This window comes from Dermacentor silvarum, chromosome 11, assembly GCF_013339745.2.
Source record: "Dermacentor silvarum isolate Dsil-2018 chromosome 11, BIME_Dsil_1.4, whole genome shotgun sequence".
NCBI lineage: Eukaryota > Metazoa > Arthropoda > Arachnida > Ixodida > Ixodidae > Dermacentor > Dermacentor silvarum.
In genome coordinates this window covers 116,573,469-116,597,672 of record NC_051164.1, presented here as the reverse complement: position 1 = coordinate 116,597,672, position 24,204 = coordinate 116,573,469, and the positions used below count along the sequence as shown (strand labels likewise).

At 45.2% G+C, this 24,204-nt stretch overlaps 1 protein-coding gene across 8 annotated transcripts in view; it reads left to right on the top strand.

Moving 5' to 3' along the window:
- The window catches only part of LOC119433033 (histone-arginine methyltransferase CARMER), a 145,085-nt gene that overhangs the window by 10,062 nt on the left and 110,819 nt on the right, over positions 1-24,204 (top strand). For all 8 annotated transcript variants that reach the window (XM_049658447.1, XM_049658450.1, XM_049658452.1 and 5 more), the window contains exons 2-4: positions 7,728-7,862; positions 16,066-16,169; positions 22,133-22,237. In XM_049658447.1, the coding sequence (XP_049514404.1) occupies positions 7,728-7,862; positions 16,066-16,169; positions 22,133-22,237 (344 nt within the window). The remainder of the gene's footprint in view (positions 1-7,727; positions 7,863-16,065; positions 16,170-22,132; positions 22,238-24,204) is intronic.

Below are 24,204 nucleotides of genomic sequence, written 5' to 3'. Positions count from 1 at the left end.
TGTTGTGGTCTGGCTCGACAAGACAGCTGCATGATCTCATCCGGACACGTGAAGAACACACTGGAACGAACATGGCTGTCCGACCAGGCAGAAACAAATCTTCAGACAGCGAAAACACGTCGGCTTGATCAGTAAGCAAATCATCAAGTATGGTGATTGTTAACTTGCTCCATAATAAGATCTCTCCAGTCCCGCAGTCAAGTGTAGTACTGCATCCATGTATGAAATCTATGGCTAAAATTGCATCATGAGTTGCGTGGACCAACACAGTGAACTCGGCTCTGAAACTCTGTCCTCCAATTGCAACCAAAACCGAACAAACGCCAACATTTCACTGCCAACTCCACGAATAGTTTCTTTGCGATCCCACGCAAACATAACTTTCTGTCCTTTCTGAAGCGAAGGCTGGTGACAGAAATAGTGGTACCAATATCGACAAGAGCAGTAGTTTGTACACCGTCTACACGCACGCACACACACACACACACACACCTTGTTCTTTAGCATAACAACAGACCCGGGAATTGGCGAGTCTGACCATCCCGCGGCCGCACCTCCATCGGCCGCACCAGCTAGTTTCCCAGCTGCGGCGGGGAAGGCGAGCGATGACGGTGGGGGATGTCGAACGGTGCAATTGGGTCGGTGCCGGCGTAAGGTTGCGCTTGGAGACAGGAGACTCATTGCGCGATTGGTATGACCACTGTTGCCACATAGGATGGACTCCAAATTGCGTGGGCGTGTCTTCGTGCTCACAATCTGGATACGTTGAAAAACGTGGCGCTCGCTGCAGGTGGCGGCGACAATAGCGCACAGTATGTCCTTCGGAACCGCAGGCGTAGCAGACAGGGAGGTCGCGGTTTGGTCTAAATGGAGCAGGTGCGTGTGGTGCTGGGTATGATTCCGCAGGAGCATGTCGTGGCATCGAGTATTCTGCAGGAACTCGTCGTGGTGTTGGGTAGGGTAGTACTCTGCAGTATCACGACGCACTGGTGAGGAGTGGCGGCGACTGAGATTCGTCGGGAGGGACCGAAAGCTCGTGTTGTTTAAGAGTGGTTAAGAGCGCTCGATGTGACGTACTCACGACCAAGATGGCGGTGTATCGGGAAAGCACTCTTCAAACACGCACTGATAACCATTGTCTACTCCATGAAGTCGTGCTAGCTCATCTTGAACCACTCGACGCACGATCGAGGCGATGTCTTGGCAGGTAGCGACGTCCATACTTGCAACTGTGGTTACGTTGTCCAAGCGTCCGAACTTCAGTAAGATTCTTTGGGTCTTCAGAGCTTCGAACGTGTGACATCGCTGCCGGAATTTGGAAGGAGTGTTCATTTTTTTTTGTGATTAGAAAATTGTAGACATCTTCGGTGATGCCTTTTAACAGATGTCCCACTTTGTCTTCATCGGACATATTCACGTTTACAGTTCTGCATAGCTTCAATATTTCTTCAATATACGTTGTAAACGTTTCGCCAGGCAATTGCGCTCTGCGCGAGATCGTGTGTTCCGCTTTCTTCTTTTTGGAATTCGAGTCGCCAAAGCAGGCCTTCAATTCCTGGACAATAGTTTCCCAAGGGGTCAGCATGCATGCATGATTGTCAAACCAAAGTAGAGCACTACTGGCGAAAAAAAATGTAACGTTCACAAGCTGCGCTGACGTGCTCCGCCCGTTATGGCGGCTTACTCTTTCGTAGTGCCGCAGCCAGTCATCCAGAGGCGCGATCTTGTACGCGTTCCAAAATGGAACGGAGGCGGTCCGTTCCATCGAGCTGCACACAATTGGTCAATTTGAACCGCAACAACCGCCATGACGTCAGTTGTGATGTGGGCCGTGACGTCTTGCTGCTGTCAATCATTCCGTGTCTGCTAACCGATGAACGCAACATAACGGTTGCCGAGTCCGTCCGTTTCGATAGAATGGAATAGAACGGCTACCAGATTGCTTGGATTGGATTAAAACGTAAGCGCTTGGGACAGTTAGCCTCTTTCATATCCGGTTCAATCCAAATCGGGAATCCCAACAGTTGGAGAAAATGGCGTTTTCTTTCTCTGCCGTGTCTTTTTGTGTCACCTGTGCGGCTGCTGCAGTCGCGCAGAGACGATGACCCGAGGTAGATGATTCATTTAAAGAGTTGACGGAGGAAGAGTTCCGGCAGTATTTTCTTCTGTCCAAACGAACAGTGCGTAGCTTGTGCGACGAGCTTGACCCCATCATTGGATGCCAGCAAGCCAGTGGCCTTTCCACAGAAAGGAAGGTGTTGTGCGCGCTGCGATTCTTCGGCACCGGAAGCTTCCAGAGGAGCGTTGGTTGCGAGGAGCAAATAGGCATGGCGCAGCCGGCCGCGAGCAACACCATCCAGGACGTGACAGAGGCCATCATTTCCGTGTCTGCCCGGAGAAAGTTGGTGGACTTTTCATTGACACCGGCTGCCAAGGATGAGGCAAAGGCGGCGTTCGCGCGACGCTGTGCCATTCCAGGCGTGCTAGCATGCGTCGACGGCACGTTGGTCGCCATTATGAAGCCAGAGGGACTCAGCCCGGCCGACACGGCGAGCTTCATGTCGAGGAAGGGTTATTACGCCCTCAACGTCATGGTTGTAAGTACCGTTGGAATGTTTTACTTCAAACTGTAGTCGCCATTTTTACTCACCCATAGTAGCAATTGTTCAGTTTAATGCCCAAGCTGGCATAACTAGTAATGTAACGATTAAAAGAGGACATGCGGGGAACTGTGTACGAGCATGTTTAAGTCCGACATGTCAGCGGTAATGATGAGTGCTATGTGTTTCTGTGCATGAACCGTTTGCCGTACCAAAATTGTGTTTTCGTTCTGGCGTGCATACACAATGTAGTTGTGCATTTTGGAGGTATTTAGGAGCATGGGCAGCAGTCGTAGCCAAAATCGATACACTATAGGGAAGATACGATGGAAGCATTTTGAACAGGGAAGTACTTACAATTGCATGGGCTGGATTTGGCGTGTATGGGTGTTCTTGCGCAATATCGTGCGCCAAGTTTTCATTTAGCGATCACTTTGTGCAAACCATAGGCGTGCGCACAAAGGGCCCCAAATGCGAAACACTGTGCACGCCTATGACTGAAACAGTGTAGCTGCTTGTACCAGCGTAAATGTATGTATTGTTTTCTGCATATGAATGGCAAAATGGGATTTTGAGCATATCTGCAGCGCTATTTTGCATTGCTCCTCATTGCAGGTGTGCAACTCGGAACTTTGCATCCTTGTTGATGGACCCCCGCCTACCTGATTCGGGCCACGACTCTTGGATGTGGCAGCATAATCCACTGTGTGCGCACCTCGCCGCACAACTGCAGCCTGGCGAGTCTCTGCTTGGTAAGTATTCGTAATATGTACTCCTAACTAGGGCAGAGCACTTTGGTTGGTAACAACTTTATTGATAGTAACAGGAATATTGATGTCACAGGAATGGTGAGCTTTCATAACACATACATAATTTATTTATACAAATTGCAATGCCCCGAGGCTATCCCAGGGCTCTGTTTGTACAGTGGAAACTACATTAAAGAATTTGTATACACATCAAGTACCCCTCCATACGGATGGTCAATGTTTCCAAATCAAAACATCCGACAGATTATGATAATTTAAACACAAACGAAGTAAAGTTATACAAAGAATCCTTTAAAAAGAATGCCACAGCTGTGGACTCGGAAACAGTTGTACCCTCTTCACTGTGCAAGAGGCTTCGAGGTTTGCATAAACCTCGGAGACTCTTGCACAGGTTTACATAATTTTCATAAAACACACTAGAATGATCGCAACCGCCGCATCCTGTGCATTCGGGCGCTCGGTGTACATTGGTAGGAACGAGGCAATATGCTTGCTAGCCACCTCTTGTGCTAGGTGTATGAAAACTTCCATGCAAGCATGAATACGCAGAAGAGGCAAGCAAGTAAAGCGTAATGAATGTGGATTCAACCACAAAAGAAAAAATCTAGCACTGAGTGTTGTGACATTACACTTGTCACATGTCTAAATGGGTAGACGTAAATTAACGTAAAAGCACAAAAAATACAAAGGTCAACTTTATTACATGCTATGACGACAAGTACAGAGGTCAACACACATCTCTAGAATGCGTGAATCATGTTTGCAGGACTGCGCTGGCGAATCTGATGACGACATGTGGCACAAAATCGGCTGTATGTGAGCTTGCGTGACTAAATGTACAGTTCCCATTGATTTTTATCGACCTGATGGCAGCTTAAGCTTTCGTGGCTGCTTTGGTCCTCGCAAGTGTGTTCTAGACATGAGTGTTGACCTCTGTACATCATGAACCTTGTACATACAGCACGCTACACGTAGCAAAGCATGTGAGAACATTGCAACATGAAGCATCACACAATTCGTTTTCACCACGGCACATAAAACTTGCAGTTACATTTAAGTGACCTTGCAAGAAAGTATGACTGACAGGTATGTCCATTCCCTTCTCAGTGTTATGAGTCACTGACCAGAAGCATTCATTTCTCGACAGCAATCGCAGTGTGATGCTAAAAAACAGGTGAATCATAATTGTAGAAAGGTGAGTGCACTTACCAGCTGTGATGAAACATAAATTACATACAACATGAATAATTAGCTCTGCAATCTCACAGCACCCAGAACGTGTCACACTTGAAACTTATTCTTGCTCACTTGGAACGAAAACTAGAGGAAACCAATCACCTGCGTGGTGCAATGATGATGACCATTTTCATTTGTGAAACTATGCAACTTGAAGAGTGACTAGTTTGGTGCTCTGAAAAAAGACCACATTGTAGTTGTACCTTAGCATCACTGTGCCAAAATGAAAATATCACAGTGCAAACACTATGCGGTAACACTTCATAATGAGTGCAGTAAGCTACAAAACATAGTGAAGCAATATAAATATCACAGTACAAAACCCATACACAGAAATCGACAACTACTTGTAATGATTCCAGTGTCTTCGAAATGTGTAAATAAAAGAAAGCACGGTGGCGTTGCAGCTGGATTAGTATAAATAGAAAGAGGAAAATACTACAATACAAAAATGGGTGCACGCATTATACCTGTAGAGTAGTAGTCTGGGTCAGTTGGTACATACTGAATATTAAAAACCAGTCAAAAGACGAAGTACAGAGAAGAGACGTGGCACACACGACTGGACTAACAACTGTGTCAGTTGTTAGTCCAGTCGTCGTGTGTGCCACGTCTCTTCTCTGTCCTTCGTCTTTTGACTGGTTTTTAATATTCAGCATTATACCGTTCGTCCAAAAAATCCTCCTGCATTACTCATACAAGGCAACAATGAAACTTAAAATGAAGTAACAATAAGTGCATAAAATGAAAGTGAAGATATAAAACTGAAAGAACAATAAATAAACAAGATAAACTGAACTCGTAAAACAATAAATGACTAAAATGAAATTGAAAAGGTGAAAATAAACAATAAATTAATTCCTCCTTGTTGCAGGTGCCCAGCTATGACTAGTGTCAGGGAGCGCACCTTCTCCAGGATGCCCTCCTGAGCCGCTGCCGTCTTCTCTGCCGCGACAGCGAGGCGGGTGGTGGATTGTTCGGTCCTCCACAGCACCTGAAATGAATAATTGTGGTGGAACTGTTCGCATGAGTTGCTGATTGCTCGCAACCAGCTCATCGCTGGAAGCTGTTGTTGTCAAGAATTACAACGTGCACAACAATTGCCCACCTCCCTCGCTGTAGCCACTGTGTTTTTCCTCCCAACACATCACATATCCTATGGCAATGCCATCCAAAACTACCCCCCTTACCCAAACCTTAATCCCTCCCATCTACCCCTTCCTCCGAGTGACTGACCGCCGCAACCACCCTTCACGACCAACGATTCCTTGCGGACTTCATTGGCCTAGCGCTGAAGCACGCCGCAAGCGACGCCCTGGACTCAGGGCATCAATGCATTTTTTTTATCCCAGAATAAAAAAGTGATTTCTCTCTCTCTGTTGAAGAGCCACTGGCCTGATGGCATCCTTTGGCAGTGTCACGTGTCATGTACAAGCTATGCTCTCTTCGTTTGGACAGACAAGGACCTGTTGGAACTACTCTTCCGTCATCTACTCAAATGCATCTCTTATCACCAAACAACCCTTTTCAGGGCCAACAAACCTTTTGCCCGGCTGTTGATCGTTGGCAAGATACGATACCGAGTCCTCAATACAATGCATATTTCTTATTTACATCAAAAGTTGGTTTGTTTTCCAGATTCATGATTCACTTATGATAACAGAGCATAAATAATATTTGTCCTTCACATAAAATGACATCAAAGGATCTACCAACTTGAAGCTTCCTATGCTATTTTCCTGTTCACCAACAGTGTCGTGTTCAGCTAAAGGTTCAGCTAAAGAAGGGAGCACAACATTGTGGTTTGGCACTAGATCCGTTGTCTGCTATGCTGCTCCTCATTGCGAAGCTGGATGTAGCAGCATGGCAAAAAAAAGCTGGAGCGAGTTCATAAACCTAGAGAAAAGCTCAGCATAACTATCAACTTATTTCATTTGCAAGCACCAAGTTCATTTTTAAGAAGCAACATTTTTTTTTAATGTCCAGCATGGGATTCTGACATTGCCTATCAACAATTACACAGTTAATTAACCAACAAAATAATGGCAGAAGTAAGTAGAGTATCGATTAAATCTTTTATTTTTACTTTAAAAAACATTTTAATTGACTTTTACAAAGTAAGTGAATAAAAACGCTGCATAGCCTATTGAAAAATTAAAGAGTTGTATGATGTCTCATCTTCCAATTTATCCCACTAAAACTGTTTTTGTAATTGGCAATATTGTTGCACCTCTTGCACCCGTCTTTTGTGGTACTGCAGGGGGGTCCGTACTTGGATCACATTTTTTTTTTTCTCTGATCTTCCTGAAGACCATGCCTTTGATTCCCTTGTGTGGTGCCATTTATTTTCACCACTGATTGAATTATGTGTCGGGGCATTTATTCAGACCAAGATCAGTAAACTCTAGCTGGATATTTGCAGCAATTAACAATGGGTGTAACTCATTGCAAATTACTTTCAATGATATTGTACACAATGTACAAAATGCACACATGAATTACAAGAAAAAGAATCACTAGTTAGTGAATGCAGAATATTGTTTTTCTTTTTTTATTGTCACTTTTGTTCTTTTGAAGTACTTAACACATACAAACTTCCCTCCTCCCCTTTTTTCTTGCTTTTGTTTCATATTCTATGAAAGTTGCACTTGTTCAATAGCGGTGCAGCCACTCTTGCCATGAAAGCAGTGGTAACAAGACTAATGAAATACAGGTGGGGACACAGCTGCCCCGAAGTAGTCCTGCAATATTTGCTCTCTGTGATATCATGAACTTCTACATTTACTCGTGTCAAGCTAATTGTTTGAAACTAGAGGAGGTCTCATTGTATTGGAAAGGAATCAAGTTTCAAGAACACTTCAATTGCCGGCACCTGGAATGGCCCAGACATAAGAAAATACCTTGAAATCTGGGACACTGATGTGCCAGCATGAAATTCAAAAAGAAAAAGTCTGGCTTTCATTTTCTCCAATAATAAACATCACTTCTCTGCCAAGTGAAGGCTTTGAAGTTTACTGCTCTCAATAGCTTTGGTGTTGCATGCTCCTTGTAGAAACAATGTGATAGAAGCAGTGCTGCCTGGATATGTATGTGTGGCCAAGTGCGGTGTCCCCCTGTGCAGGCGAGAGCAATGGGCCTGAGGCTGTGCATGAGGTGGAGGTCTTCAAGGACACGGACACAGCCCGGGTGGGCAAGCGTGCCTTTGTCATCACCCACACCAAGGGAACTCTGCTGGCGCTCTTCCCCAACAGCCAAGGTGGGCCTGCTGCGCTGGGTTGTTTTTCATGAAAAGGCAGCTGTGGATTACAGAGTAGTTTGTAGATTTGCTTGCTTAGAGACCCTGCCACATCTCGGTTTTATGCTCATTTAAATGCCTGCTCTTTGTAGTAAAACATTGGTCTTTCCCCTTTCCCAGTGACGGGTATAGTGAAGTGTTAATGACATTGCAGTGATGGAAGTCCCCCGCTAATTGCGCAACTGCGCCACAAAAAAATGCTGCTACATGCTGTGCCAAATTGTCGCTAATCTGAGGTATTGCACCACGCCTGTGCCGACATGCACCTGCTTCGAATAATCAAGCAGCCAGAAAAAAAGTTGTGCTAAAAATTTATTTCTTGCTTTTAAAACACCAGTGGTACGAAGAATTTGCCTAAGTTTGCTCTGTGTTGTGTTTAGTTAAAATACTCTCTACTTAAGATAATGCAAGGGCTGGGCAGGGGCACATCCCGTTGGCCCGTCACTGGCCTGTCGCACAACCAGAGCAGTAGGTTACTGCTCCAAAGCATTGTTTCCTTACCCCAACTGGCAAATGTTTCTGCTCAAAACTGTCCTGCTCCAAAAGATCCATCACACATGTTATAGCAAATGCTACCAGAGCCTTATCATGTCTCTCTGGCTTGGCTACGTTATATTGGGCAGCTAGTTAGCTCCCCAGAAATTTTTGAAATTTAGAGCTCATGCAGATATATATATTTTTTTATTCCTTTTCATTTCAATATGATCATTCTCTTTTGAGTGGTACAGCCTCCTGCATTTTTGCCTATATCGCGCCAACACACTATGTTATGGGCATGCATCGTCCTCAAGGAAACAGCGCAGCAGACAATGCTTGCACATTTCGCAGTTTTGTGAACTCGTCCCGCAAGGGCGTCTGCGTAAGCAGGCGTTTGGTGTGTTGTGACACCACGGACCCGAGCACATGGGGGTTGGCCCCTCCTCCGTCTAACCGTGCGCGGCTTAGCCGTGTCCGGGGAAAAGGGGATCCTGGGGGTTGAGCCGATGTCGTGCGTTTGGACCTTTACGGCCCCTTGGCGGAGGCAACACACCTCTTTGGCCTTCGCTGCACGTAGACGGCACCCCCGGACTGACCCACCCGGGGAAAATCGGTAGTTGCCCTTTCCTGTCTCTCTCTCCCTCCAACCTTCACCTTTCTCTCTCCCTTTCAATCTTTCCTGTCCTCTCTTCATTTTCCTTTCACTTCCGACTTCGCGGGCAGCAAGGGTTAACCTTGTGCATTATATCCTGCCTTGGGTATATGTATTTGGTTATAGCTGTGGCGTACAGTTGGCGTTTGCAGGACCTGTTCTTTACAGATTCTGCAGTGTCCCCTTGGGCTCCATGGTGGGTGGCTGGCGCCACCGCCGAAACACAATCCACCATATATGGATAACTCCTTTCCTGCACTTGCTGATCGCCGTCCGAAACGGGGGCGCACCGAAGTATTTCAATTTTTTGGCCACAAGACAGATTTTTCCATGCTTTCACGTGATCCATAGTGAGAAGCCAGACAAGAACGCAACAGCTGCATCACCTTTTCTCATTGCGAAATGCTTGACTGAAACCATAGGACCAGGCTACAAGGCTACAAAGTTGGCAAGTGGAGATCTCCTTCTGGAACTCCGCGACAAAAGAACAACATGAAAAGTTGCATACCTTAGTGTCTTTTGGCGAAATACCGATAACAGTGACCCCGCACCGCACGATGAACACCACTCGTGGTGTTGTCTCAGATGATGATCTAACCGAAGCTGAACTTCTGGAAGGCTGGAAAGATGAAAATGTGATCAATGTAAAACGAATTAAGATGAGGCGAGATGGCAAAGAGATCCAAACAAAACACATTATTCTGACATTCGGTACAAGTGTACTGCTCGATACCATAGAGACAGGGTACATAAAGATCAGAGTGAGGCCCTACATTCCGAACCCTCTCCGTTGCTTTAAGTGTCAAAGATTTGGCCATAGTTCACAGAACTGCCGTGGCCGTCTCACCTGTGCGAAATGTGCCCACGAACATGCATCCGAATCCTGTGAAAACAAACTGCAATGTGTCAACTGCGATGGCGAGCATGCCGCCTACTCGCGGTCGTGCCCGTCGTTGAAGAAAGAGAAGGAAATAGTCACAGTAAAAGTCAAACAAAACATTTCGTTTAAAGAGGCACGAAGGCAGGTGTCCTACCTGCCAAAAACCAGCTTTGCCGATGTGACGCGTCAGGGGGCAGCGCCGCAGCGGCTTCCGGCTGCTGGCCGACTCGCGCGTAGTGAGCCGGCGGTGAAGCCATCTGCCCCCACGGCGGCTGCAGCTAGCATTGCTCCGCCATCCCAGAAGGGGCCATCGACCTCCGCGTTGGTGGCCTCCAAGGTCTCGAGATGAGGCCTTCACCGCGAACGAACCGCTCTCAAGAGCGGGTGTCCAGCGTGCCGCATGAGCCGATGGACACATCTTCAAGCCAGACGGCGCAGCCAGCGCCTAAGGAGCGGCGAGAATCTCTCGACCGCTCCAATAAAGAAAAAGCCCACATCACAGGGCCCGACAAGGGCTCTGTAAGTTAAGTTAGTGTTTTTACACAAGACGCACAGCACAAACATTGTCTGCAACATGGCCACACAGATACTACAGTGGAACATCAGAGGACTACTTCGTAACCTCTACAACATCACAGAACTCATACATAAATTTAATCTGAAGGTGCTGTGTGTCCAAGAAACACACTTAAAACCTACGCAGTCCAACTTTCTAAAGCAATATGCCATTTTCCGTAAAGATCGTGAGAACGCTTCTGCCTTGTCCGGAGGTGTAGCCATAGTTGTAAATAAGTCTGTTGCTTGCCAACAGTTTGTCCTTCACACGCCTCTCGAGGCTGTATCTGTGCAAGCAATTTTATTCAACAAGCTTATAACGATTTGCTCCATATACATACCACCCAACCATCACCTCACTAAAACGGAATTTTACTGCCTCATCACAATCATCACTGATGATTTTAATGCTCATCATACCCTTTGGGGAGACTCGCGATGCGACGCGAGAGGTCGACTCATTGAAAACTTCCTTGTTAACTCCGGTGCGTGCTTCTACAATAAGAAGGAACCAACATATTACAATATCCATCATAGTTCATATTCATCAATAGACCTGTCAATTGGCTCTGCCTCACTTTTTCCTGATTTAGAATTGCATGTAATTAAAAACCGATTCGGAAGTGATCATTTCCCAGTAACGCTAAACTTAGTAACCGAACATGACCCTCTTCCCCATGTCCCTCGCTGGAAACTGGCCTCAGCTGACTGGGAATGCTTTAGGGAATCCACGTACTTATCACGAGAGTTTATAAATAATTTTACTATAGATCATGCCGTATCATATTTTACTGCTGTTATCATTGACGCCGCTGAGAAGTTCATTCCTCAAACAAGTGGCACTTCATTCAAAAGACGGGTCCCTTGGTGGAATAACGATTGTAGACAGGCACGAAGGAGACAAAATAAATCTTGGGGCAAACTACATGAATGTCCTACGGCTGAAAACCTAATAGAATTTAAAAATGTTAAATCCCAGGGAAGAAGGACCCGAAGACAGGCTAAGAGGGCAAGTTGGGAGAAGTTTCTCTCGGGTATCAATTTGTATACACAAGAGGCAAAAGTATGGGACAGGCTAATGAGGCTAAAGGTAAAGAAATCCATCCGTTGCCGCTAGTGAATGACGAAGCGAACAGCTTGGAAGACCAAGCTGACGCCGTTGGCGAACACTTCGAGCGCGTGTCTAGTTCGAATAATTATTCCGAATCATTCCTAAGCACAAACAAATCGCAGAACGCAAGGCTATTGACCGCAAATGCAGACAGAACGAACCCTATAACATGCCTTTTAACATCGCCGAATTGAGAGCCTCCTTGACTGCATGTCGGAGCTCTGCACCTGGACCCGACAGGATCATGTACGACATGATTAAACACATTCACAGTGATACTCGAATAACGAAAATCGCTCTTTTCAATCCTGCCGGGTACCGGGTACCTACCTACTGCAGGCAAAAAATCCCTTGTCGTTCCAATTTTGAAACAAGGTAAAGACCCCACATTAGTAACAAGTTAACGCCCAATAGCCCTCACAAGTTGTATCTGCAAACTGTTTGAAAAAATGATAAACCGTCGCCTTTTGCACTTCCTTGAGTACAACAAAATTCTTGGCTTCAGAGAAGGACTGTCTACAACCGACCATCTCGTGCTCATCGCAGCAAATATTCGTGATGCCTTCATACATAAACAATACTTATCCGTGTTTCTCGATATGGAAAAGGCGTACGATACAACCTGGCGTTACGGAATTCTACGTGATCTGTCTGAAATGGCATCTGCGGTAATATGTTAACAATTATTGAAAGCTACCTACACAACCGTACATTCCAGGTTAAAATAGGTAATGCACTTTCGCGTCCATTTATACAGGAAACTGGTGTACCCCAGGGAGGCGTGCTCAGCTGCACACTGTTTCTCGTGAAGATGAACACACTTCGTGCCTCATTACCACCGGCTATTTTTTATTCTGTCTACGTGGACGGTATACAAATGGGCTTCAAGTCCTGTAACCTGGCCGTGTGCGAGAGACAGGTACAGCAGGGGTTGAACAAAGTGTTTAAGTGGGCAGACGAAAACGGGTTCAAAGTTAACCCCACAAAAGTTCTTGTGTTCTTTTCACAAGAAAGAGAGGCCTGATCCCAGAACCTTCTGTAGGACTGTGTGGACAGCAAATACCTGTGAACAGAAACCACAAGGTTTTGGGCATCATACTTGACTCCAAGCTAACTTTCATTCCGCACATCAAATATCTCAAAGCAAAATGCATAAAAACATTGAACCTAATGAAGATTATATCACAGCATGGGGCATTGACAGGAAGTGTCTACTGAACCTTTATAAGAGTCTGATTCGTTCACGACTAGATTATGGGGCTGTAGTATATCACTCTGCCGCCCCAAGCGCACTAATGATGCTAGATCCCGTTCACCATCTAGGTATCCGCCTGGCCACCGGCGCTTTCAGAACAAGCCCTATTGAAAGTTTATATGTAGAATCGAATGAATGGTCACTCCATCTGCAGAGATCATACACCAGTTTCACATATTTCCTCAAAGTACACTCTAATCATGAACATCCGTGTTCTAAGACCATTAACAATTTGATGTGTACTAAACTTTTCCATAATCGACCCTCTGTGAGACAGCCTTTTTCACTGCGTGTGAGGGAGCTTGGCGTTGAAGTGGATGTCCCACTCCTCGAACATCGCGTAATGCCTCCAGCTAAACTGCCAGCTCCTTGGGAGTGGCAGCTGATAGAATGGGATATATCTTTTGTAAAAGTTACAAAGTACGCAGCAGACCTCGAAATTCGAATGCATTTCCGTGAACTCCAATCTATGTATTCGTGTACTGAATTCTACACCGACGCATCAAAGTCGCACGCTGGCATATCTTACGCAGCAATTGGCCCCTCTTTTTCTGAATCGGACGTATTCAACCCTTATACAAGCATCATTACTGCAGAAGCCTATGCAGTGCTGTCTGCAGTAAACACATTAAGAAATTAAAACAACAGAATGCAATAATATTTACGGACTCCTTAAGTGTCATAAAGGCACTGATGTCTATAAGAATACACAAAAATCCTGTTTTTATTGAGCTTTACACATACCTGTGCAATATTTATTCATCTGGTAGACATGTGACAATATGCTGGATTCCTGGCCATAGAGGCATTGAGGGTAATGAACTGGCAGACAAAGTGGCCTCATCAATTACATCTCAAGCTACTAATCTTACCGCTGCTATTCCTGCCACAGATCTCAAGCCTTTTTTGCGAACGAAACTGCGAAATCACTGGCAACGCTTGTGGGACGCCGAAACAAATAATAAGCTCCACTTGATTTAACCACAGTTAGGGTTCTGGCCCTGTACAAGTAAAACACGGCGAACTGATGTCCTATTCTGTCGTCTCAGAATAGGACACACATATGGTACTCACAATTTCCTATTGAATGGTGATGACCCTCCAACCTGTGGCAGATGTGGCGAGAGGCTCACCGTCCTCCACGTCCTCCTGGAGTGTCGGGAAGCCGAAAGAGAAAGCAACACTTTCCTCTAGCATATCGCTATTGTGTCCCTCTACATCCCGCCATGTTTCTTGGTAAAGAACCGCTCTTTAACACCAAAGCAGTCCTCGCATACTTGAAAGATGTTGTGCTACATGTTATTAGCCCAGTAAGTTCGTAACGCATCCTCTCTCCAGAGGATGTTGCTGTGATAGTTTTTTTTTTTTATAGCACATGCCTCCAGGCTCTTGTGTCTCAAGGGCTCTGTTTAGGCACTTGTGCTTCTGCCCAATTCTTGCATCTGTAATATTTTTTTGTAAGTCATATCATTCTTTCTCAATGTATTGTTCATGTCTATAGTACACATCATTAGCCATTGCCATAATCTTATTACGTATAGATTTTACGCACTTTACAGCGACTGTTTTTAGGCCCCTTTACAGCCATGCCACATGTAATGTTAATATAATTGACTATTCATATACCACTAACAAACCATTACCATCGTCGTGGCGCTCTTTGGCCACATCTGGGCCTTGCGCCAATGAACCACAATAATCATCAATGCTTGCACATGAGAATCGTTTATGCACCTGTGCATATTCATGAGATATAGGTTAAAAATGTGTGAGGCTGTACATAAATTTTGCATTTTGGTTGCATTAACATAAGAAACATGAGCGTGGTGACACAGCCTACCACAAATGCTAAATATTGCTGTGACACAGAAATGCGCAGCTCGCTGCCGTCAAAATTGGTGCACAAGAGATGCATCAGTGATTCAATTCTGGATCCGCCAGTAGGAGTGCTTCTTGTGCACACGTGGCAGCAGTAACAAATTGTGACACTAGTTTGTCATCTTTTTTGCTCGCTTGTCTAATATTTATTTTTGCGTGGTGAAATATGGTTCTGAGGCTACCTGAATTTCGGATCTCTCCACTTTACAAAGGTACTAAGATGACAGCGTTGCTGCACGATCCGGGGTGCAATGGCACCTTCTAAAGCCAGATTATCGATTAATTTTTGGTGACAGCACACTAGAAAAGTGCGCTTTTCTCATATTTTACTTCACGTTTCTTTCTAATATTTCTACACATGATGAAGGAACACCTGAGGATTGTGAAAAAGAATAGAAGGATTGGAAAAATTTTGACCAAATGGACCCTGGAGTCCCCCTCCTCAAAGGAGTGGGCAGTCAACCATAGCAGCGGGTGGCATTTCTCCCACCGTGCCTGTGTGGGAAAAAAGGCCCGTAACCTGAGTGTATGGCTTTCTTCTGGAATGTAGTCTCTACGTAGTGCACATATGAAGCAGACACCAGAAATGTACTGCCATTTGTCAACAACTCGAGTTGTTGACAAATTCGACTTGGCTCCGCCATCTGCTAGCTGCCTGGTTAGCTCAGATGGTAGAGCGGCTGCCCCGGAAAGGCGGTGGTCCCGGGTTCGAGTCCCGGACCAGTACGAATTTTTCTTCAACTGCGAGGCTTTCTTTCGAGGAACCAACCCGTTTGGGTTTCCTTTGTAGCAATTGCTACAGTTGGGTGGATGTCTCATTTTTCCCTTAATTACATCTCTCCACCTAGCGGGTTTCCGCTGAACTATTACGTCAAGAATCTTGTACTAAAAAGCACACACATAGATACAGTGATTTTTCATTGTGGTGTATGAGATTTTGCGAAGTTGTGGATGGATGTATTAAATTGGCCAGATGGGGTGCTGCTTCAATGTGAGAATGCGCAAACATGACCTAAAGGTTGGGAACAAATCTTTCGGGATTCGGGCGTACACCATACTTAGATAAGACTATCTTTTTAAGGCATGCAAAAACAAAACAAAGAGGTAGTGTAAGCAGCCCACATTCGGAAAGCTGGATGAGCCCCACTAGTGTAAATATTACTGATAAAAAATTGCAGTTTCTGAATAGCCATATTTGATGCGTATTTGTTGTTCGATCACACGTCTGCATCTATAGAAGCGTTGATAGCTTGTTTGGTGTTCCTATATGTCCTGTCTATTTGCTCTGCACAAACTCAGTTTTCACGTGAGGGCCCATGCCAAGCCAATGGTATGTGCTATGTGGACTGTGTGCAGAGTTGCTTCGGTTCCATCGGATAGTGGATGCCTTCAAGACGGGCCAGAGCAACTCCACCTTTCGGCAGAGGACTGACGAAGCCTCAGCCACCCAGTACTTCCAGGTGGGCACTTTTTTTTCAACAGTGCAGTGCCGTGCAAATTCTCATGCTGTGCACCTACCCAGCGGTGCAAATGTCAAGCACAGCCACGTCGTTGTACAGCTAGTAGGCTTGGTAATATCAATGAATGATTAATCGATTGAATGTATCCCGCAAAACCATTAATCTTCATTGATGTCCATTGGTAATTTAATCAATTAAACCTATTGAATTAATTTGTTTTCAAAAGTTTGACAGGAGTGGCGCAAAAATTTCGAGAACCAAACGGAACGGCGGCGCATGAGCAAGTGACTGTGCAGCTGTGGTAGAGCGATTGTCGCCTGTTTTTTTCGTGTCCCGAGTGATGCCGAGCCGAGTGCTTCCCCTCTCTTCCCCCCACACTGCACCTGCCACCACGCCCTCAAAGCCGGAGGCTTGCAATGCCCTTGCAATTCAAGGCATACTATTGCCAACCCAGTTGTTGATCGTCGTGCCACTCCCAGTTCCACCAATGACGTGGCACAGCATGTGTGCAGGCTTGGAGCATCTATTTACATAGTGATGGAGTTCGTGTCGATTCCAGCAAATCTATAGCGTCCAAGCATGCTGGATGCATGGCCATTCGAAGAAGGTGTTGGTTTCACCCAAACATCCCAGCCAATTGACATTTCTTCACTCTTGGAACATGTGGTTGAAAAGCCTAAGCCAGTAATTTTCTTTTGCCCTGTGCATATTGCAATTTCTTGCATAATTTCATGTTTAATCGTACTGTACAGGGATTCACTAGTGCCATGTATCTTATATAATTCTGAACTAAGTGCCATTTTATAACATATATGGTTTATCTTTTCAAAAGCCACTAGTGCCAACTACATTTAGTTTTTAACAAGTTTAATATTATACTTTATCAAACTTGTGTTTCGAACTTCGTTGCACCTTTCATACATTAAAATAGGGTCTGCAGAAATAGATAACTGTGTATCAACCTTTCTAAATGTGCCCGGCAAAAATTTCAATTAATCAATCAATCAATCATAAACCCTGCATTGAAAGCAATAATCGATTAAAGGCTAAAATGACGAATGATTAATTGTTAATCAAATAAAACAGCTAATCGACCATCGCTAGTAGCTAGGGAAATGCGAACAGAGTGCTACCCTCATTTCTTGTAGAAAATATCGAATATATTCCACAGCTGCACTTCTCTGCACATATCATTTGACTTTACCAAGATGGTAGACCTCAGTCTATAAATGGAAATATAGTATCTGTGCATATGGTGCCACCATCTCTGATGACCTCCATTCCTTGCTGCATCCACGCCTTCCGAAATCTTTTGGTGACTGCAATGCTGCAAGCAGAAGGTCGGTCACCTAAGTTAGGTTGCTTTAACACTTCTGGGAGAACCTGTGCATGCTGTCTACTACCTTGGTGGATTACCAATTTTGTGTTTCAGTTCCTGAGGTTTGAGCATGCATAGTACCTTATTTATTCTAATCTAGGCCGATAGTTTTTTTCAAATAATCATAGGGTCCTTATAACCAAATGTCAAAGCATAAGCGAGGCGATCGAGCAGCGCGGCACCTGCAGCGAACCGACGCGCGACATTGATCACAGATGCCAGTGCAACTGATACAGCCCAGGTGCTAGATTTTTTTTTTTTTTGTATTTAGTGTTTATTTATTTATACTTAATGTGAATCCCACTAGACATTATAACAGGACTTGTTATAAAGATATATTTGTTTACCTATTTTTTTACGTTTGTTTACCTGGAATGGCTTTTCTTTCGAATGTCTGACTTTGGAACAAGCGTCGCTCACGGTGAACCTTAACATAGATCGTGCGCGAAGTTTGTATTGAAGGTATTGCATTATTGTGCGCTATCTCTGAAGTGAAATAAGCCAATAATATTTCAGCGTTAGGGCCATCTCTGCTCTTTCTCTTGTTTCCATTACACCGTCTCACTGTGCTATGTTCATAATAAAGTAATGTCGAGTGTTAACAATTGTCTAATAAATACATATGCATATGACTGTAAACCACTACTGACCGTGAGTGAAAAGCGCTTAGAGGTCAGTGAAGCGGTCACTGCACGCACGTAAGTATTTCACTTGATCGACTGTGCAAATAATTTATTTTTTTCGTTACTGTTATTCTTGCAAGCATGATGCTATTGTCCGCGTACCCATGCGAATACCGTTTTTTACGTTCTTACTTGCACGGGCTCATTTAGCGCGTTTCTACACCACCACAGTTAGCGCATTACTGTTCCTGAACTCTACCACTGGCGCTAGGCCGCGCTGATGAGGTTGACACATTCGTTTTGGCATTCTCTTGCTGCCCAAGCACATAGACAACGCTCAAAGATGGGTGAGCTCGATGCAGCACCACACTGTTGAAGTTAATTACCTTTATGGGCAGGGCCGCGCAAGGTGCGTGTAAACGCAGAGACAATGTTTTGGTGGACACAGGGTCTGCATACATCAGCCATAGGACACGATTTTTCCAGATCGTTGCGAAGTGTATTTACCGACTATATAGTTCTCTCGCAGAGTGCTCCAATTTGTCTTATACCGGCGTCACACAGCCACTTTTGATAGCGATCGAGACCGATCTGGATCGGAATGTTCGACCGCTATTGGCTCCCTTCCACAGATTGAGCAAAGAAGCCAATCGCGACCAAGAAATTTGACCCATATAGGGCTCCATCACGATCAAAAGTGCGCCGTGTGACCCCCGTATTAGGCACTGGAATGAAGTCGTGTTTGAAAGAATAGCAAATGTAACCTTTGCCACTACATACAAGAAAATATTGCATCGAAGAGCTGACAATTCTCGCAACCTATTGCGAAATGTGCTGAAAAGAGTTTACCAAAATGCGTTATTTTACTGATGTGTGCATTGGTTCATATTAGACTGAAATGCCAAGTCCTCAGGTGATGCAGGAAACCGGCGAAGCGTGAACATACCACATCGCGGCAGTGTTCTCGCGGAGTGCTGTGTTGTGGACACACTTAGTCCCCAAAATTGTTATTTTCCGCTGGTTGTTTGTACACCCATAAACTGCACAGTGCTGGCCTGTAGCCTTTTGATGAGTATATATGCCATTATTTACGAGCGTAAGTCATTCGTGACAAAAATAAACGGAAACATCAAAGGGAAGTTACCACTCCGCAATGCAAGCGCAAGGCAAGCTCACAGTCCAGACCAAACAGGCAACACTGACACATACTCTCCACGCCAGACCGCCGTCGGAAGTGCCCTCGTGAAAACGTCTATACAACCCGACGATCGATATAAAGAACACGGGTATTACGAATTACACTAAACCCCTGCTATAACGAAAGCACTTAATTCGAATTGTTGCTTTATTCGAAATTTCTCCCAGTCCTGACCCAAATGCATTTAATATTAAATAATATAATATTATAACTCAAATATTAATCATATTAATATTATTAATACTAATATTAATAATATTAATATTATAACTCGAAGCATACCATTAAGGCCCAACCTCATGCACGCGATTTTCGAGCGACAGCGACAGGTTTTGCCGTCGCGGAGGGCTATCCGTCGCTGGTCGTGTCGCCGGTTTCTGGCCAGCCAGAAAATATCGCTTGTCGCCCGGAAGTCAGCGCGACGACATCCGCTGGGGACAGCGATTGCACAACAACATGGCAGCAATCAGTCTGCCCGCTTCGATCTGAATTCGCTCTTGCAACTTGCTCTCTGCTGTGACAACAAAAAATAAATAGTACAATCAGTTATCGTTTCACCTCATCGCTAGCTGAAGACTAAGTATCGGCGCTCGCTTGTCGTTATTATTGAGATCGGTTGTTTTGTTTTGACGCTGTTAGGTCTGAGACGCCACCGAGAGCCGAGAAAGTGTTTTAAGTTTTACTCAACAGATGGCGCCACGGCACCTTACGCTGGCGGCATGGGACGGATTTTCACTGGGGATGATAGCATATTTTAGCTAGGTCTACATAAAACATTGACCTTTTGATAAAATTTAGGTTTCTTTACGCGCGCACGATAACATTTATTCGCACAACAATGTAAATCCGTCGCTACTCTTTTTCACGATGTCGCGTTGATGTGGTTGCTCCACGCCGCGACACGACAGCGCGACAGGGTGTGCCTGTCGCGTCGCTTGAATATCGCGTGCATGCGGTTGGGCCTTTAAGCTGCTCCGCTTAGAGCGATCTGTCAAGGGGTGCGTGCGCACTCACGGTGGCACTCGACGCCTTTTGCGCTGAACGAGCGAGCGACCCTCTCCGTCGCCAGCTGCGCCATTACGCCGCTTGTGCGTGCATGTTATCAGTGGCGAGCGGGTGCATATTCATGGCGGTGGTCAATGCCTAAGCTTTGTGAATAAACTTCGCAATCAGTAGCAACTGTCATGGCACTGGCACAAGTCAAAGCAAAAAATCAAGAAAACAAGAGGCGTGGCCAGCAGCGCGCAAGCAAGCACATGAGCGTGCGCTTGTTTTCCCGGAAACGACGCAAGTGCAACCATGCGACTCCGCTACACCAACAGGGAGATGCAGATAAGCCCCGGAGCTCCTCACCTGCCCTTGCTCGCTGGCTGTTGCGGCAAGATAAAGGAATGTCACTACCTTTAGTTTTATTTGGGGACTTATTCAGGTGCTGAGTGAGCAAGTGACTCTCTCTGTTGGCGTACCTGGCCCACCATGGCATGGTAGCCACGGCGCTGTGGAACTGGTGTGCAATGAAAAAGACAAATGTTATTCCACGGATCCCTCCGCGTGCCCGGCGTGCCCAAAGTCAGCCGAAGCAGGACCCTATTGGCTCCCTCCCGCAGCTTGCGAGAAGGGGAGCCAATTGAGACCAAGAAATTTGATCCCGATCTGGCTTGAAAATGTGCTGCGTTACACCACCCGTATTAGACTTCTGCAGGTTGTGCTATTTCAGCTCTGCTTTTTTAGTTTTTGTGGCGTAGTCGCTTTCATCGAATTACCGCTTATATGTAATTTTTTTCGTTGTCCTGTTCACTTTATAACAACGAGGGTTTACTGTATTTGATGTGACGAAATTAATTTTACCATGTTTATTGCTGAATTCAGTGTGTAACAAATATATGCTTATAGCAAATATTGGATATAGCAAAGATATATCCGAGTCGGATTCGAATTTGTTTTAGTGAGGTCTGACTGATTAGAATAAACAAATTAGTCATTACTTTGCTCGTAAAACTAGTCAGTTTCGTAGGTTTTTGTCAAAAGTTGTCAACCATTTCCTACCAGAGTTGCCAATAAACACTGCTATATATCGAAGATGAATTTTTTAGGTTTTACAAGCAAGGAAGTGCAGTGCTACACACTTAAAAGCAACTTTCATAACTCTTTCTGAGCATTGTTTCAAGCACACCAACAAACTTGCTTAGCACTGCATGTGTTTATGTTCATTACTACATAAAAATTTTTCCTGCTAACATATTTTGGAAAGTGACTCTGCGTATGACAAAAGTAGGCAGGATTAAAAAGAAAGAAAAATGTTTAAGTCTGGGACACATCACATTGAACGACCCTTTTTTGCCCTTTGTCTAGTACCAAAGCCACGATTGCATGGGCTACCTTGAGCAGTGCATAAAATTAGCATAATGAATACAGGTAAGGCAGATGTTAGTGCAGATGCAGGTTAAGCACTGCAACTAACATGAATTTCATGTATTGCAGAATATGTATGGTTGACTGTGTAGTCAGTGCATGTGTAATGCTAACACAATCCTATAGATAGCAAAAACGAGCATCTTAATCTAGACTGTCCGTATAAAGTCAGTGGGTTTTGCTATCAGGTAGAAGCTGAAGAATGCATTGCAAGTGGTGCAGCTGTCTCAAATGTTTTGTTTTGTTGGCTACCATTGCAGCTTGAAAGCTGAAATGTTTTATCTTGAATCCTTGCATGCCAGTTGTGATCCTTGGTATGTGTGCTGTAATTGGGTTGTGCTTGTGGTTGCAGTTTTACGGCTACCTGTCGCAGCAGCAGAACATGATGCAAGATTACATTCGCACCTCCACCTACCAGAGGGCCATTCTCAACAACATGGAGGACTTTAAGGACAAGGTATACCTCAAGATGTTCTGTTATGCAGTGCATAAAGTGATTAGGTTTGCATGTTATCTTCTCAATTTGCCAGCGCACTGCAAATGATTAAGATTCTCGGTTGAAGTAAGAATCGGACAGCTTGTGAGCTTATGGAAGCTTATTATATAAAATAGAAAAACTCAAACTTTATTAGGGATACGTCGGTTGTGCTTTGCCAATCAGAGACGACATTGTTTGACCTCTGTATAGCCTAAGTTTGCGAACAGCCTATGCATGTGTTTGTAATTACTCCTGGGTTAGCACCCAAAAAAGTTAGAGGCACTTAATTAAGTCGCCTTACATGCATTGAATGCGAAAGCATTGTGGCTCTTCCCTGCTATACTTTTCGCTTGCTATGTGCTCGATTTTGGCAAAATCAATTTTGGAGGTGGGCTAGGTCGGTTTTCAACATGGGTCAACTCAATTTTGGGGGTGGGCCGTGTCAATTTTGGGAGTGGGCCAGGTCAGTTGTGGATGTGGGTCAACTCAATTTTCGAATTTTGCAAAGTCAATTTTTTGGGTGTGGGCCACGGCGTCGGACGGACGTCGTGACTGTTCACTGTGGGGGCTCGCAGCGCGAGCCGCAGCAGGTCCAGCACCTGGAACTCTACATCATCAGTTGGTCACACACGTTTTCTTGCCATCGGATTTTAATGCTGGACGCTTGCCGGATTTTCCACTTCATAGGGCATATAAGGCTTTTGCGTTAAAAAATCAGTTGGAAGTGCCGCCCATGCTGTCGTCTATTTTTTCCTTTTGTGTGTGTCTTACCGTAAAAACTCGCGTATAATACGGACCCACATATAATACGAGGTGTTATCTGGGGATAGCAATAACGAAAAAAAAAAAAAAATGTTTTCACCCGCATATAATGCGAGCGAGGAAAACCCACAGAAAGCATTGAGAATCTAATCTCGTTAACTCGGAACACGCTTAATTCGAACCGACACTGTGGTCCCATCAAAGTTATGTGTATTGCTTTGGGCGAAAACGCCTGGTAATTCGAACGCGAAAGCATTTGCGACGGTTAATTCGAACATACGGCGCACCGACAATGCCCTCAGCAGCGCTCCAAATTACGTGGCGGCGCCTTCGACCGGCATTGCTTAAAAACCGCCGTAGAGCAAAAACTTAGGATAGACCCCCCAATGCCACGCGGAGAAAAAGAAAACGAAAAAAAAAAAAAACGCGTGGTGGCAATTTCACTCTCAAATAGCAAGGTCGCCGTTTCACCGTCGCGCCGGAACACGCATGTACGAGCCGACGTCTTGGCCAACTTCCCGACAACGGCAGAAAATGAAACTTCAAGGAAAGGGCTAAGTTGGCGCCGCGCCGATGGTAGCAGCGGCGGGCGCGTGTGGAGCCAGTCGAAGGTGGGGGGAGCTACGAGGGAGATGAGAGGGATGGCGAGGGGAGCCACTGCCACTGAAGCGACGGCGTTGCCAAGGCCAAATGCGCTTATCTGCCGCCGTTGCAACTTTGCAACTGGGATGTCATCCCAGCCGTGAACACTGCCCCCGGTGACGCCGAAGTGCCGCCCTGCGGCGCAATTTCCAATGGCCTCGGCAGCTAAAATAACTTTCCTTTTAAAGGCAGCTGGGTACTACTTTCGCGGTCCCGACATCGTGCGAGATAGACTAGCGAACGTGCCGATTCTTAGCGTGGTCAAAATGGCGCCCGTTGAAAGCAGCAGCAGCCTACCGACGCCACCGCAAGATGACGCATACTCCGCTACCAGTCTTGATGATGATAGCAGTGAGCAAAAACCAACCCGAAACTGCAAATTTTACGCTGAAAACTTTGGGATCCGCATATAATACGAGGCAGAAATTTTACATGGTAAAATTTAGAAAAAACCTCGCATTATACGCGGGTTTTTATGGTAATCTGCAGCAAAAAATATGTCCTATTGTAGCAATGCAGCTGAAATAATTTTTCTCTTTTAG